We start from the raw sequence: 16616 nt of genomic DNA, 5'->3' as shown, positions 1-16616 counted from the left end.
GCACACTGTTTTGCCATTATTGTCTTCTTTCTGTGCAGAACCGCTACTTTGAGAATCCTCAGGGGATCCCTGAAAACACAGTACCTCCACCAGAGATGGTGGGCATGATCACGACAATTGCTGTGAAGGTCAATCCTGAGCGGGAAGACAGCGAGACACGCACGGTGGGTGTTTCTCCCTCCCTGGTGACAGCCTTGTCTCGTTTTCATGTTCTCTTTCCAAATCTGTGGCTTCTCTATTTGTTAAAGGGGGAAATGAGTTAACTTAGACCATTTGGTTTTCTTTTTTCCTCTTTTCTTTACCTGGAGGCACAAGCCTGGTCCTGCCCTGTATCTTGGAGGTGGTGAAGGTGAGCCCTTGGGCACTGGTGATATTTGGCTGTAAAGACCAGCCTACCACCAGGTGGTGGTGGTGCACGCCTTTAATCCCAGCACTCGGGAGGCAGAGGCAGGCGGATCTCTGTGAGTTCGAGGCTAGCCTGGTCTATAAGAGCTAGTTCCAGGACAGGCTCCAAAGCTACAGAGAAACCCTGTCTTGAAAAAAACAAAACAAAAAAAGACTAGCCTACCAAGGAGAGATGTGGTCCAACAGACACATGCCCCTAGCCCCAGAAAAACATTCTCAACTCAGCCCCCAAAATGAGTCATGGCAAAAGGTCACCACATCTCTCCTACGTGACAAACAGCACTCATATTACCTCTGCAGAGTCCAAGACACAGATTTCCAGATAAAAACTGGAAAAACAAGGTCGAGGGGAAGGTTCACAAACTTTTACAGAGTCATCAAACCAGAGTGGGGCTGAGGACCATCTGGGTCTTCTCTGGCCCAGAGAACTTTAATTTTACCTATAGCTTCAAAGGACTTCTAGCAGATCAGAATCTCTCTGCCCCATACCTAGCCTGCTACTCTTTACAGTAAGAGACCTCAGTTCCCTTGGAAAAAATCCAAAGAGATTCAAATCACCTAAGAAATTTGGGGGTTGTGGGTATGTCTGTGAGATAGGAAGCTTGGTTTGGAGATAAGGCCTCCCTACTCTTGGTTCATCTCCTGTCTCTGCATTCTAAATGCTGGGATTGTGAGCATGCAATACCAGTCCCAACTGTCTGGTTTTTGAAAGAGTCTGACTATGTGACCCAGGCTGGCCTTGAACTTGTAACTCACAGCAATCCTACTGCTTTAGTCATGTACCATGTACCTCAACATCCAGTCTCTTTTTCTTTCTTCCTTTCTTTTTTTCCCCCCGAGACAAGGTCTCATAATGTAGATCAGGCTGGCCTTAAACTTAGAGGTCCACCTGTCTCTGCTTCTTAAGAGCTGGTAGTAAAGATGTGTGCTACCCAGCCCAGCAACACACCCAGCTTTTAAAGCCAATATCTGACTTAAAAGAACAAGAAAAACTTCAAATGTCCAATTTAGCCTACAGGCTTTATTTGATATTTATATGTAGAAAAATGCTTATAGTAAATCCAGGAGAGGCTGAAGGAGCTTCTTCAGGACTCTTAAAACATAAAGACGGGCAGAAGCACACTACCAGTAAGCAATGGACTGAGCTCTGCTTAAAACTCAGTTTGGTTCTCCTCAGCACAAGAGGAAGTCTTGTCTCAGTACAAGCACAAATGCTAAAATGCCTTCCTGTGGGCCGTCACATGTAGCCCAAGCTGGCATCCAACTTGCTATGCACTGAGGAGTCTTCAACTGACCCCACACTTCCCTAGTGCTAGGATCAGAGGCATGCGCCAGCGTGCTCAGTTGTCTAAAGGCTGAGGATAGAGCCTCCACCGATACTTGCAATGATGTGTTGGTGTCTGTGTTCATGGTGGTCCTTGTTGGTACTGACGGTTACCTCTCCTCTCTGCATCTCACAGCACTCCATCATTCCCCGAGGATCACTTTCCCTGAAAGTCCTGGCCGAGCTGCCCATCATTGTTGTACTAATGTACCAGGTACGTGTACCCCTTAACCATTTTTTTTTCATGTGAAAGTTCATGTCTAGTTTCCTTCAGCGAATCAGATGCACAGGGAACCCCAATGCTCATGGTCTCTGTGGTCTGCCAGATCATTCCATGGTAGATGAATGTAAAAATACTGCGCTTGCTGTTTCCTACAGCTGTACAAACTGAACATCCACAATGTCGTTGCCGAGTTTGTGCCCTTGATCATGAATACCATCGCCATCCAGGTCTCCGCACAAGCCAGGTAAGGGTTCCTCAGGCCGTGGCAGAGCTGGCGGCACAGGGCTTTCTTCAGCCAGTGATTGCCACTGCCCTATCCTTGAGATGTGACAATTGTTTAAACACACGCTGTGCACTTTGACTTATTTAAACTCCTATTGACATAGTGATGGCGGCTATGATTTTTCTAGTTTCTTTTTACAATTTTTTGTGAAGTTTTATCTATCTGTGTTCTGTGGGTGTGAGTGTGTGCATGCCCATGCTGTGCTGGAGAGGTCAGAGGTGAGTTTGCAGAAGTCAGTTCTCCTCTTCCATCTTGAGAGTCACAGCAGTTGAACTCAGCTTGTCAATTTTGGCAACAGGTATCCTTAGCTGCTGAGCCACGTCCTGGGCCTCTTAGTTGAAAACATGCTCTGGGAGTTTGTTTTCTCTCATCTTAGAAGTTCCCTGTGTCCCTAGGCATTGCTTGTTCTGACTGTTCCTTGAGAAAGCTGACAGCGTGTGACCTCTAGGGCTCCCTGCTGAGGAGGAACAGGCCCACGGGATCCATCCTTGTCTTAAACCAAATAGCATTCCTTAAGGACACCCTCTGCTGACGTGCAGCCCCTCTGGCTGTGAGGTCCTTGAGGAGCATCTGAGGAGTGACCGTCTCCAGCCATTCCCAGAGCTTGTGTTCAGCACACAGGTGCCCTGAGGAACGTAGATGATGCAGCATGGGCGTCCACATTAGGAGTGCTGTGCTGTGGTTTGATTTGGGCCTTTTAGAACTTCTGTGTTATTTGATTTTTATTTCATTTTTAAAAAAATATGTCTATGTGTGGGTATATGCACAGGAGAGCAGTGCCCATGTAGGCCAGAAGAGGGCGTCAGGTTCCTCTGGAGCTATGGTTTCAGGAGGTTCTGAGCTGTCCATCATGGATGCTGGGCACGGAACCTGGGTTCCCTGTAAACAGCACGTGCTCTTAACCCCTGAGCCTTTTCTCCAGTCCCCTTCATGTGTTTAGAAACTGCATAAAAGTAGATGCACTTATGCTGCGGTGGTGCTGTGGTCTGTCTGGAAATGAAGGAACTTCAAGACTTAGTAGTCTCTCTAGGTGTTTAATTCCAAGTCACTAAAGGACTAATGTTGGACTTGTATTCAATTCCTGCCCAGGCAACATAAGCTTTACAACAAGGAACTGTATGCTGACTTCATTGCCGCTCAGATCAAAACGTTGTCATTTTTAGCCTATATCATCAGAATTTACCAGGTAAGTTCATGGACTTGATTTGCTGTTTTTTTTTTTTTCTTTCATGTGTATGTGTGTGTGCTTTGAGTAAGTGTGTATTTGTGAGTATGTGATGCACATGTGTATATGTGTGTTTATAAATGCATGCACATGTGTAGAGAATAGGGGTTGGTGTAGGGAATCTTCCTAGATCACTCTCTGCATTCTTCTTTTTGAGGTAAGGTCTCTAAAATCAAACCCAGAGCTCATTGTATGGTTAGTCCTGTCTGTACTGTGCTCGGGGTCCTGTCTCTACCTTCCAAGGGTGGAATTACTGTTGCCATGCCAACCCAGAGTTTATGTAGGTTTGAGCAGTCTGACCTGATTGCCTTGCATAGCCAGGACGTTAACCACTGAGTTCTCTCCACACCCTGTTTTTGTTATTACATAAAACAAAATTGATTTTCTGTGCATGTGTCCTTGAATTGACCATTGCTTCCAGTCACTGCATTAATTTATAGACGGTTTCTGTCCCCCTGAAGTTTCATGGCCATTTATAGTCAGTTTCTTCCTGGCATCTCCAGTTCCTGGGAAACCCTGGCCTGTGTTTTTTGTCCCCATAGATTTGCCTTTTCTGTTATGAAAGTGGAGTCGTATTCTCCAGGGTGGTGTCTGAACTCATGTCTGCTGTCTTTCACTAGGCAGGGGTGCTGAGATGTCAGGACTGAACTGTTTCTCTGAAGTCAGTAGGAAAGAGAAAGGGGACCTGACTCTGTCAGTAGGCCATGTTTTTGTTTTTGTTTTTAAAATTTTCTTGTGTATTTGTGTATAGTTGGTTCTCTGCTTCCTCCTCTAAGGGGTTCTGGGACCTAACTCAGGTCACCAGGCTTGCATGGCGAGTGCTGTTACCTCCTGAGCCATCCTGCTCCCCCAAGCCCATCTTTTCCTTTCTTGAGATGTGGATCTTTCCCTTTCTCTAGATGAACTCTCTAGACCAGGCTGTCTTTGAATTCACAGAGATCCGCCTGCCTCTGCCTCCGAGTGCTGGATTTAAAGGCATGTGCCACCACCACCCAGCAAGCTATGTAATTTTTAAATAAAATTTTTGTGTGGGCAGTCAACAATTGTTCTAAAGTGTGGCATAAATGTAATTCTGATCTGTTGCAATAGAATTTGTTTCTCAGCCGTTTTATTTTTGGAGACAGGGTCTCTGCTGGCGTGGAACTTGTAAGGGTTTAACAATTGTTTTAAGATAAAAATCACTTTAGATTATAGTCTTACTATGCAGCCCAGGCTGGTCTTCAACCCATCATCCGTAATCATCAGAGTGCAAGATTGTGGACATTGACCATCATGACCAGATAAATAAATGAAGGTTTTGTTCCTTGGTGTTGAGTCAGGAAAAGATGTTTAAAGCTCCTCAGAGTTGCCCTAGCCAGTCTCTTGTCACTGAGGACTGACTGAGCCAGGCTGTGGTGGCACACGCCTTTAATCTCAGTACTCGGTAGAGGCAGGCAGATCTCTTGAGTTCGAGGCCAGCCTGACCTACAAAGTGAGTTCGAAGACAGTAGTCAGGGCTGCACAGAGAAGAAACTCTAAAAGAGAGGACTGACTGATTTTTGAGCCAGAGACTTACTGTGTAGCTTTCTGGAACTTGTTAGGTAGACCAGGGTGGACTCACAGATAACTGCCTACCTCTGCCTCCTAAGTATTGGAATTAAACATGAGTGCTACCATGCCTGGCATTTGCTTATTTTAAAAAGATGTGCCCGTGTGTGTGTACCTGCCTGTGGAAGGCAGAAGAGGACATTGGGTCCTCTAGATCTTGAGTTACAGGTGATTGTGAGCCACTTATCATGGGAGCTAGAAGCTGAAAGGGGGTCCTCTGGAAGAGCAGCCAGTGCCCCTAACCTCCAAGACATCTTTCTAGCCCCGAATATTTTTTAAAACAGGTTTTAGCATCTATTTTCTCTCTAATAAGGAAATAATAATGCATATTTACTATTGAAACTTAAAAATCAATAGAGCAATACAAATGCTGCATCCACACTTAGACCATGTGGAAGGCCATCTATCTGTCCATGTTGTCATACTTTCCCTTCAGGGTGACACCGGCTGCACGGCTCTGTGCACACACGCGTACACACTAAAACATTTTGGGTGGTGCTTGCTTATTAGGCCTAACGATTTGTGATAGGATGAGCTTCCTATCTCTGCTGCCTCCCACTGAAGTATGACTGTTGTCTTCCTTGCTGTGGCAGGAGCTAGTGACCAAGTACTCTCAGCAGATGGTGAAAGGCATGCTCCAGTTGCTTTCCAATTGCCCAGCGGAGACTGCACACCTCAGGAAAGAGCTCCTCATTGCTGCCAAGCACATCCTCACCACGGAGCTGAGAAACCGTAAGGCTAGCTCTTCCTTGAAGGCCATGCCATCTTCGGTGCAAGGCCTGGAGACTTCCTGGAGGTTCTACATGGTCTTCGCATGTCTGTTCTTTCTTTATTGCTGCCTTAGAATTTTTTTTTGGAATTTTTGCATTTCCTTAATTTTTTTTGTTTACTTTTATATACATGAATATATGTGTGTGTTAACTTGGATCTGTGTAGGTCTGTGCACCGCATATGTGCCTGTTGTCTGTAGAGGCCAGAAGAGGGCGTCAGATCCAGAGAATGGAGCTAATTGTGAGCTGCTATGTGGTTCTGGGAGTTGAACACATGTCTTCTACTGAGCCAACTTCTTTTTTGTGCTTTGTTTTGTTTTGTTTTGTTTTTTGAGACAGGGTTTTTCTGTGTAGCCCTGGCTGCCATAGAACTCATTCTGTAAACCTTCTGCCTCACAAGTGCTGGGCTTAAAGGCGTGCACCGCCACACCCTTTTGTCCTCCCTTTTAAGATTTATTTTACTAATTGTGTGTGTGTTGGGATGAGAAACTGCAGGTGGCCAGAGGCATGACATGTGCTTTACTTTAGAACTAAGCTGGCTGTATGCCAGTCTTGTTCCAGAGCCTAAATGTCCTGGGTGCTTGTTGTTCATAGTCTTGGTTCATTCTCTTATGTCATTGGTTGTGAGCCTAACCTTTCTTTAATGGTTGAGCCATCTCTCCAGCCCATCTTGGTCAGTTCTCTAACAACAAACATTCCCTGACCGTGTCTTTGTGGGCAGGTGGTTTGTGTGGCCCAGGGAGAGCCAACATCCCACTTGACAGTGCCTTTCTAGTCTTTTCTATGCCCTTTTCTTCACCTACCAGACCACAGACTGACCACTGTGGAAGGTTTGTGAAGCCCTTTATGTTCTTAAATGTTTCCTAGAGTTCATCCCCTGCATGGACAAGCTGTTTGATGAATCCATCCTGATTGGCTCTGGATACACAGCACGGGAGACGCTCAGGTACAGCATTGTTAGACCCAGGCTGCAGGCCTGGTTGGCATGATATCCAGGGACAGGAAGACCTGCATGATGAGAGAGCTCTAATGCAGGCAGGCCGCTGGGCCCTACTCACCTCTTGAATTTAGAATGGCAGTAGGTTTCGAAGTGTGGGAGTGCTTAGGTTGTTTTAAAAACAAAAACAACAACGACAAAAACAATTCTTTTTTTTTTTTTTTCAAAAACAATTCTTTAAACATTTTTGGAATTTATTTGTATGTGTGTGTTCATGCACTTGTGCCAAGGTGTAGAAGTTAGTGGACGGTTTGTATGATTTAATAGCCCAGGAGATATTAAATACATTGTCATAACATATAGAGCATTATCCTGTCAACTAGTTAATATTTTGAAACGGTGTAGCTAGGTAACCATAGCTGACCTGGAACTCAGATTCTACCTCCCTCTGCCTCTTGAGTGCTGGGAGTAAAGGTGTGCACCACCACGCCTGGCTCACTGTTGGGAGTAAAGGTGTGCACCACCACGCCTGGCTCACTGTTGGGAGTAAAGGTGTGCGCCACCACGCCTGGCTCACTGTCAGATTGACCCATGGTCAATTTATGGGACATTCTTGATTGCTAATTAATAGAGCACAGTCCACCGCGGGTGGCACCAACCTTAGGCAGGTGATTCTGAGCTGTTTAAAAGCAGAGTGATTGAGCCAGTGGCAGGGTCCCCCATTGTTGCTGCTTCAAACTCTAGCTTGAATTCCTTCCCTGAGTTCCTGCAATGATAGATTGTGACCTGAAAGTGTAAGCCAACTAACCCTTCCCTCCCTCCTAAAGTCAGCACCAAAAAAGCCAACGATGTCAGGAACTTTGTAACTTGGGTTAAAGTCAGCTTTTCAATATGTAGAGTGAAACATGACAAGACAGACTGGGCCTTTCAGTTAAGCAGCTGGGAGAGGAACAAGGGTCTGGGTGGGCACTAAGGCCATGCTGGATCCTCCTCCCTTAGCACTGCAGTCCCAACAGTGGCTACAGGGAGTACAGTGACGTCTCTTCCTGCAGACCCCTCGCTTACAGCACACTTGCTGACCTTGTACACCACGTTCGCCAGCACCTGCCCCTCAGTGACCTGTCCCTCGCCGTCCAGCTCTTTGCCAAGAACATCGATGATGAGTCCCTGCCCAGTAGCATCCAAACAATGTCCTGCAAACTCCTGCTGAACCTGGTGGACTGCATCCGCTCCAAGAGTGAGCAGGAAAGTGGCAACGGCAGAGATGTCTTAATGCGGATGCTGGAGGTGCCTACTGCTTTGGTTTATCTTGAGTAGGCGACTGAGGTGGCCAGATAGGAGTTTGGCTTTGGGAGTTAGGCCACATTGTTTAAATCCTGGGTCCTCCTGCTGCTGGCAGTCATACTCGGAAGCTGCTTTTTTCTGTTTGCTTCTCTTCAGTCTCGGGATGGTCAGCATCTGTCTGGCAGGGCTGCCCTGAGAGTTAGAGCAGCTTGAAGATACTCCAGTTAGTGTCTGGGGGAGGGATGAAGGGTTTTCCATAGCACTGAAGGGCCACTCCAGCAGTCTTTGGTCAAAACTGGATGCTGCTCACCCAGCTCAGAAACCAGCGGCTGTTGACCTTTGTGCAAATGTGTGTTCAACTCAGAGCCGTTTTAGATGTCCTCAAGGCCCATCATATGTTTTTTTTTTTTTCCCCTTTTTTCCTTTTCTTGGATATCACTTTGTAGATCAGGCTGGTTGGCCTCTAACTTGCTGAGATTCTCCTGCCTCTGCCTCCTAAGTGCTATGATTAAAGGCATGTCCAGTCACTGCTTGGCTCTGTTTTCTAAAGATTTGATTTTAAATTTTAGTCATGTGTTATGTGTGTATAGTGCATGTGTTCATGTGTGCCAGAGGCTTTAGAGTCCCATGGAGCTCATTCCATCCCACGTGAGTGCTGGAAATGGGTCTTAGGTCCTCTGGAACAGATGTGTCATCTTTTCATAGCTGCGCCATCTCGGCAGCATGTTTTGTATGTTTAAGGCAAGGTCTTGTCGGCCTGTAGTTCACCTTGTAGCCTCTGCTGCCTATCCAGCCAGCCTCGGGGATCCCTGCTGTCTGCCTCTCTAGAGCTGGGTTTACAAGAGCATACCCTGATCTGCTGCATGGGTTCTGTGAACTGCACACAGATCCTCTTGCTTGCAAGGCAGGCACTTTTCAGACTGAGCAATCACCCCTTCTGTTGTCTGTTGTGGTGATGGACAGGGTGATATCAAGTGGTTTCAGATGTTTGCCTATTAACTTTTAACTCCTTCCCTTGACCCAAATTTCTTTTGCCATTAGGTTTTTGTCCTCAAGTTCCATACTATTGCCCGGTACCAGCTCTCAGCCATTTTTAAGAAATGCAAGCCTCAATCTGAACTGGGAGCTACAGAAGCCACGCTGCCTGGGGTGCCCACAGCCCCTGCTGCCCCTGGCCCAGCACCTTCCCCAGCCCCTGTGCCTACCCCTGCTCCCCCTCCTCCACCGCCCCCAACCCCAGCCACCCCAGTCACCCCAGCCCCTGTGCCCTCATTTGAAAAACAAGGAGAAAAGGACAAGGAAGATAAGCAGACATTCCAAGTCACAGACTGCCGGAGTTTGGTGAAAACCTTGGTCTGCGGCGTCAAGACCATCACGTGGGGCATAACGTCATGTAAAGCACCTGGTGGTAATTCTACTCTTACACTATTTGGACCAACAACATTTTTAGCTTGGTGTGTTTGCCAGGTTTTAATGTAGTCTCTCTCTTCTAGAAGCTCAGTTTATTCCTAACAAGCAGTTACAACCCAAAGAAACTCAGATTTACATCAAACTTGTGAAGTATGCAATGCAAGCCTTGGATATTTATCAGGTATGAAGTGGCTGCAAACCGGGCTGTTGCGGATGGAAGGTGCCCTTAGGACGGAGTGCTAGTGATGGAACAAACCTTTGGTGTTTACTCCCAGTTTGGATGCATCTGGGTTTGTTTCTGTTGCGTGACCTGCCCAGCTTTGCGGTTTGCGGGCTCGCACACATGCATCATCAGTTATGTGGAGCTGGGAATCATGACTGCATGTTGGTGTTTAATTCCCTCTCCTATTACTGTGGTGAAATGCTCTGACAAAAGCCATTTAGGGGATAACGGGCTTATTTATTATCAAGTGGTGGTCGTCGGGTACCTCTACCCTCTGAGTTGCCTCTTACTTGTGGTTTTTTCTTTTCTTTCTCTTTTTTTTCTTCCCTGATGAGAACACCTAGTTTCTTCTTTTTCGAAATTGAGGCAAGGACAGATTTTTAGAAGGAGGATAACCTTTATTGTTGAATTCAGCGCCTTGTTTAACATATATAACTTGTGATTTTATGAAGAAATGATACACATTGTAACGGCCGTGGCTGTTCGTCCATTCTAGGTCCAGATCGCAGGAAATGGACAGACGTACATCCGAGTAGCCAACTGCCAGACTGTGCGAATGAAAGAAGAGAAGGAGGTGCTGGAGCACTTCGCTGGAGTCTTCACCATGATGAACCCCCTGACGTTCAAGGAGATCTTCCAGACTACGGTCCCTTACATGGTGGAAAGGATCTCAAAAAATTACGCTCTTCAGGTATAAACTTCCTTTTCTATTAACGTGTGTGTGTGTGTGTGTGTGTGTGTGTGTGTGTGAGAGAGAGAGAGAGAGAGAGAGAGAGAGAGAGAGAGAGAGAGTTTTCTGTCCTTTAACCATGTGCCTCAGGGCTTGAACTCTGGTTTCAGGCACGGAGGTGGTTGCCTTCACCTGCTGAGCCATCTTGTCAGCCCCTTTATATTCTCTCAGTTTAAACTTTTTTGTATATGCTTGTGTTTATTCATCCACTTTAAGAAATTGCTGTCCCTAAGGATGTGCTTGTAGGGGAATACTGGGCGATGATGTTCTAGAAAGTTCTCAAGCCTTCGGATGCGGCAGGCAAGCTACTTTCAAGAGTAGAAGCTAATGGGTGTAAAGTGCAGGCTGTCAGTGTTGGGAGGTGAGCAGATGCTCAGCTCTGATAGGAGGCCAGCTTGCCTGTGGCGGCAGGTGATAGTTTCCTCAGCACTCTGCCCACGTGGATCTTGTTTGGAAACTCATTACCTTTTGCAGCAGCTTTGAGTGAGGAAGGGGATTATTTTTGTCATAGGTGTTTCTTATTTTGACAGATTGTTGCCAACTCTTTCTTGGCAAATCCTACTACCTCGGCTCTGTTTGCCACAATCCTCGTGGAGTACCTCCTGGACCGGCTGCCAGAAATGGGCTCCAATGTGGAACTCTCCAACTTGTACCTCAAGCTGTTCAAGTTGGTCTTCGGATCAGTGTCCCTGTTTGCAGCTGAAAACGAGCAGATGCTGAAGGTACTGTGTGCCTCGCTCTAGGCCCACTGGGTGCTGAAGGTACTGTGTGCCTTGCTCTAGGCCCACTGGGTGTTGAAGGTACTGTGTGCCTCGCTCTAGGCCCACTGGGGTGCTGAAGGTACTGTGTGCCTCACTCTAGGGACACTGGGTGCTGAAGGTACTGTGTGCCTCGCTCTAGGGACACTGGGGTGCTGAAGGTACTGTGTGCCTCGCTCTAGGGACACTGGGGTGCTGAAGGTACTGTGCACTTTCCTCTGAGAGCCACCACGGTCCTGGGGCTTTTATTGTTTCCACTTTTGAACAGAAATTACAGTAACTCCATTTTTCCATGTGTAAAACACTCTCTTAAGTTTGGTGTGACACAGGTAAGGTCCACAGGCCAACAGCAGTTTAGGTGTTCCTGTGGAAAGCTTGATTTCTCTGCCAGGTGCCAGTAGAATATTCAGAATCATGGACTAGTATGTAGTTCTACCACTTGGGAGGTAGAGGCAGTAGGATCAAGGCAGTTTCAGCTACTAAGCACAATTGAGGCCAGCCTGGGCTACATGAGGCCCCATCTCAACAGCCTAAAAAAAAAATCCATTCTCAGGTAACTGTATCTGGGAACCTAAGTAGATCTTTCATAGCTAGATGGCCAAAACCACTCTGGTCATTCTGTTCTTTTGTTCATTTGAAATAACCTTTTCACGCTGCTGATGGCAGTGGTGTGTGAGCTCTGTCTGGAGGGCGTGGAAACTCCTCACTGGCGCTCACCCGTCTGCCTTCTCTCTGCACAGCCTCACCTGCACAAGATCGTGAACAGCTCCATGGAGCTGGCGCAGACCGCCAAGGAGCCCTACAACTACTTCCTCCTGCTCCGTGCCCTCTTCCGCTCCATAGGAGGTGGCAGCCATGACCTCCTGTATCAGGAGTTTCTGCCTCTCCTCCCAAACCTCCTCCAAGGTGAGTGCAGTGTTTCAACGTGTGCAACCTTCTGACTGACTAATGCTGGGCTAAAACAGGCACAGCTCATGGGAGGTGGGTGGGAGTTGGGCAGCTCACCCCATTTAAAAACTAGCTTCATTAGTTTCTACAGTCAAACTACATAGGACTTGTCATGTGAACATTATTTTTGCAGTGTTACTCTGTACAAATGGTGTGGAGTGTAAAATACTGAATTTTCCACAGTATGCCTTGAGTGGCCCTTGTTCTTGCTCAGCCACGTGTCCAGCCTTACCCTGGTCTTACTTAGTCCTCCTTAGGCTGATTTCCTCCTGCTGTCAGGCCTGGTTCTTTTCTCTTTGCCTAGACACATCACAAAAGTGTAATAGGATGTTTATAAAAACATTGGATGACCTACAGGAACTTCCCACAGCCTCGGCTGCCACAGTGAAAGGGGCCATGGACGCAGTTAACAGGTTTAACAGTGACTTGTGACTTTGTACAGCTGATGTTGCATGTGTTAGGGAAGTAACAAGCCCCTCCAACCTCTTTCCAGGCCTGAACATGTTGCAGAGTGGCCTGCATAAGCAACACATGAAGGACCTCTTTGTGGAGCTGTGTCTCACAGTGCCGGTGCGGCTGAGCTCTCTGCTGCCCTATCTGCCCATGTTGATGGATCCCTTGGTGTCTGCCCTCAATGGGTCTCAGACGTTGGTCAGCCAAGGACTGAGGACCTTGGAGTTGTGTGTAGACAACCTGCAACCGGATTTCCTCTATGACCACATTCAACCTGTGCGGGCAGAGCTCATGCAGGTAAGTGCTCTTCCACCTCTGCACCAGCAGGGGGCCTCAGCTCTTCAGGCCTCCAATCTGAAGGAGTCACTGGACTCACTCAGGCAGAGTGATGCCTGTTTGTTTGCAGAGCCCTGGGATGTACTGCCCAAGGGTTATTGCTGGTGTGGTCTCCATAAGACAGGGTGAAGGCAGAAGGTGTGGGTGCTGTATGACTGCTGCTGCTCCCAGAAAGAACCTGCCAGAATCCGCACAGACTTTCAGGTTCATGTAAAATGAGGAAACTGCAGGGAAGCTGATGGGTGCCCCACCTCAGCCCAGAAGAAAAAGAACAGATACTACAAGGTTGTTTTGAAGTCTTGGGCTGTTTTGTTTATTAGATACCAGGGTTTTCTGGGCAGTTGTGGGTCCCACCTTTATAGTACCAGCACTCAGGAGGCAGAGACAGGCCAATCTCTGAGTTTGAAGTCAGTCTGGTCGACAGAGTGAGGTTCAGGACAGCCAGAGCTGCAGAGAGAAACCCTGTCTCAACACCCACCCCAATCAGGGGTTAAGTATCCTCATTTTTCACTTTGTTTGTGCTGTGATTCTGATGGGATTGGTAGTCACTGGTGGCAGGGGGACTCTCTATGCCTGCCTCCTAGTGTGGGGTCCCAGCTAGCCCTCCATGGTAGAGACTTAGCAGCTCCTGAACACAGGGACCTCTAGACATGCTGGATTGGAGGGACCGCACCATGGACTTGGAGGCAAGATTAACACTTGCCCTGGTGTTAGTTCTGAGATTATCTCTTGGTCTCTCTGCACCGGGAGATGCTGGCATGGGGCCCACTTGTCATGGGAGGACTGCAGAGCTGGCCCTGAGAGCTGTGCTGTCGGTTCTGGAAAGCAGAGCTCGTCTTGACCTGAGTGCCAGGGAGTGTCTGCTGGGACTGAGGTAGTGTTGGGCCTCAGTTTGCTTAACCACAAGAACCCTCACATATAAGCTTAAAGGTCACTTTTAGTTTTGGGGGGTCTAGTAACCCCCAAGACAAGTGGCACTATAGTCTCTCCTGATCCACCCTCTGAGTCTTGGGGGTACCCTCACCTGGCTAAGAAGCAGAATCCCCTCCCCCCCACCCCGAGGCAGAGGGACCTTACAGGCTACCCTCAGTGGTTTGACTTGCAAGAGCATGAGAGAAATGGATTTTGCTTGATGGAAGGAAGTATACCAAGATTTCATGTCAAGCTTGAATATTGCTGGTTTCTCACATTGAGTATTGTGATAGAAGTTAAGGAAGTAGACTTAAAACAAGGATAGCAGTTGTTTTGAGACGTGGGTAACTCTGGACGAGGGGATGTATGAGCACATGTATGCAGTGTTCTGCAGCAGGCCGTCCAGGTGTGTGCCGTACAGAGCACACCTGAGCTTAATTAACCCCGCAGTCCGGCTTCAGATGCTATCATGAACAAAGGTTTGGCTTACAGGAGTGCTGAGCCAAGTGGGCTTTTATGCAGTCTTCACTTATTTGTCTCTAATGTGCTAATGTTGTTGTGGTTTTTGTTTTGTTTTGTTTTCCGAGACAAGGTTTCTCTGCATAACTGCTTTCATTGTCCTGGGAACTCACTCTGTAGACCAGACTGGCCTTAAACTTAAGAGATCCACCTGCCTCTGCTTCCCAAGTGCTGGCATTAAAGGCACACGCCAACACACCCAGCTCATGTTACCATTATTTTATTGGTTGTGTTAAAACCCTAACATAGGGTTCTAAAGATGGCCTGGATGTGGAGGGAGGGCCACTCTGGGACTGCGACAATGTCTACATAAGCATTTTGGCAGAAACTAAACCAACTACATGACGACCTCCCTGTCCTTTGCCAAGGCTTACTGAGCAGGAGAGGTGTGGTCAAGTTTATATATATTCAAGGACATAGCTCAGCCCTTGTGGCTGTGTTCTGTTTTAGTTTCCTGACTCTCAGGGACCCCTCTAATGGAATTACTTATTTATCATGTTTCTAAGTAGAAGAAAAAAAAAACACAGGACAAGAATGTTCAGTAAGTTCTTCATGCCTGAGATTTGTGTCTTTTCACTGGCTCTCGAGCCTTTTATTTTAAAAAGTCACATGCTTTATGTGTCTGAGTGCTTGCTTATGTATATTTCCATCACATTTGTGCAGTGCCTGCGGAGGGACGGGGTCACAGAGCAGTGAGCCAGCATGTGGGGCCTGAGGTCTGAACCTAGGTTCTCTAAAAGAGCAGTCAGTACTTTTAACCATTGAGCCATCTCTCAAGCCCCAACCCTTTGCTTTTTTTATCCTGTGTCATCTTTTGTATAAAAGAGTACCAAACTATGTATGTTTATTTGTGTGTTTAGTAAAGACACAGGACTTCCTGGAGGAAAACAAGACTGTATAAACATTGCTTTTCCCCAGGAAGGGGACGGAGGCAGGAGGAAGAGTATTCACATCTAACCATTTAGAGTTGTGGTCATAAACTCTGCACTTGCTCCCTGGCCAAGCTTTCAATGAAAGTCCGTTCATGTTTTAGGCTTTGTGGCGCACGCTGCGCAACCCTGCAGACAGCATCTCCCACGTAGCCTACCGTGTGCTTGGGAAGTTTGGCGGCAGCAACAGGAAGATGTTGAAGGAGTCTCAGAAGCTGCACTATGTTGTGACTGAAGTTCAAGGCCCCAGCATTACTGTGGAGTTCTCTGATTGCAAAGCTTCTCTCCAGCTTCCCATGGAGAAGGTAAAATGGGGAAGTGGGGAGGCATCAATGAGATACCTCAACAAGTATTGCTCTGAGAAGACTGGTCTCAATATACAATACTACATGCATGAGCATATGATGAAGGAAGGGGCTCTCACTCAGCCCGGGAATTTACATGGAGGTTTGCTTGGCGACTTGCATAATGCTCGTGGGCTGGTGGAATGTTACACAGGAATTTAGGATCCTTGTGTGGATAGAATTCTTTCCAGTGACCAACTCATCCTGAGCTCCTGGTCTCTTAGAATTTTGCTGGGCCTTATTTCCAGGGCCATTGAGAACTCAAGTAGATCTTTGTCTGTTACCCTTGGTATACCAAGGTCCAGTTTTCTCCTGTGTTTTTATCCTAACCCTCCTTGTTTTCCTTCCTGACTCTTCGGAAATGAGTTAGTGTAAAACTGTACCTCTGTGTTTCTCTGTCGCTATCTCTTTCTCTGTGTTCTCGTATGTCTGCATGCAGACGTGTGGCCTGCAGGGAGCTGGTGGATGAATAGCCTTCTCTTTAAAGAGAAGTAAAAGCATAAAAAAGCCATTTTTCAGGTTCTACCCTTAGGGTAGGCAAGCATGTGTACTGCCAAAAACTCATGAGCTTCAGATCCAGCTGGGGGTGTGAGATGACAGCCTGCTTCACCGGACCCTCCAGAGCTTTTTGACGACTTGTCTCCCGATGGTCGGTAAAGCATCAAATTGGGCTATAGAGCTGACTGAGCATTAGGAGCATTTGCTACTCCTGCTGAGACTGCGGTCTCAGGGCCCAGCATCCGTGGTGCTGACCATAACTCCAGCTCTAAAGGATCAGTCACCATGACCTCTGGACACCTGGACTCAACATATACATGGCAATAGACAGATGCACACATGGACACACGCTTGAAAGTGAACTATTAAAGCTGGAGTCACTGTGCACCATTGCATTTTATCTGCAGCCATGCAGATTTCTTTACTGTCTCCGTTTTCAGAACTCTTGCTTGTGGTTGCCTGGTTAACTGTTGTCCTGCTCGGCTCTCCCCAGAAGACAGCAACAGTGCACACTATCT

The 16616-nt window shown here is 47.2% G+C and overlaps 1 protein-coding gene across 17 annotated transcripts in view; it reads left to right on the top strand.

Moving 5' to 3' along the window:
- Nucleotides 1–16616, top strand: part of Trrap (transformation/transcription domain associated protein) — a 103082-nt gene that overhangs the window by 14677 nt on the left and 71789 nt on the right. For 14 of the 17 annotated variants that reach the window (XM_075973377.1, XM_075973359.1, XM_075973340.1 and 11 more), the window contains exons 8-21: nt 39–164; nt 1866–1943; nt 2108–2196; nt 3325–3421; nt 5641–5779; nt 6685–6763; nt 7807–8041; nt 9080–9446; nt 9532–9629; nt 10168–10362; nt 10932–11123; nt 11900–12065; nt 12601–12857; nt 15361–15561. In XM_075973377.1, coding sequence (XP_075829492.1) covers nt 39–164; nt 1866–1943; nt 2108–2196; nt 3325–3421; nt 5641–5779; nt 6685–6763; nt 7807–8041; nt 9080–9446; nt 9532–9629; nt 10168–10362; nt 10932–11123; nt 11900–12065; nt 12601–12857; nt 15361–15561 — 2319 coding nt within the window. The remainder of the gene's footprint in view (nt 1–38; nt 165–1865; nt 1944–2107; nt 2197–3324; nt 3422–5640; nt 5780–6684; nt 6764–7806; nt 8042–9079; nt 9447–9531; nt 9630–10167; nt 10363–10931; nt 11124–11899; nt 12066–12600; nt 12858–15360; nt 15562–16616) is intronic. The other 3 variants (XM_075973367.1, XM_075973349.1, XM_075973260.1) reach the window with 1 other exon arrangement.

Source organism: Microtus pennsylvanicus, chromosome 1 (genome assembly GCF_037038515.1).
Source record: "Microtus pennsylvanicus isolate mMicPen1 chromosome 1, mMicPen1.hap1, whole genome shotgun sequence".
NCBI classification, from domain to species: Eukaryota; Metazoa; Chordata; class Mammalia; order Rodentia; family Cricetidae; genus Microtus; species Microtus pennsylvanicus.
Note: the sequence above shows the minus strand (reverse complement) of the source record. Positions and strands in the feature narration are given on the sequence as shown.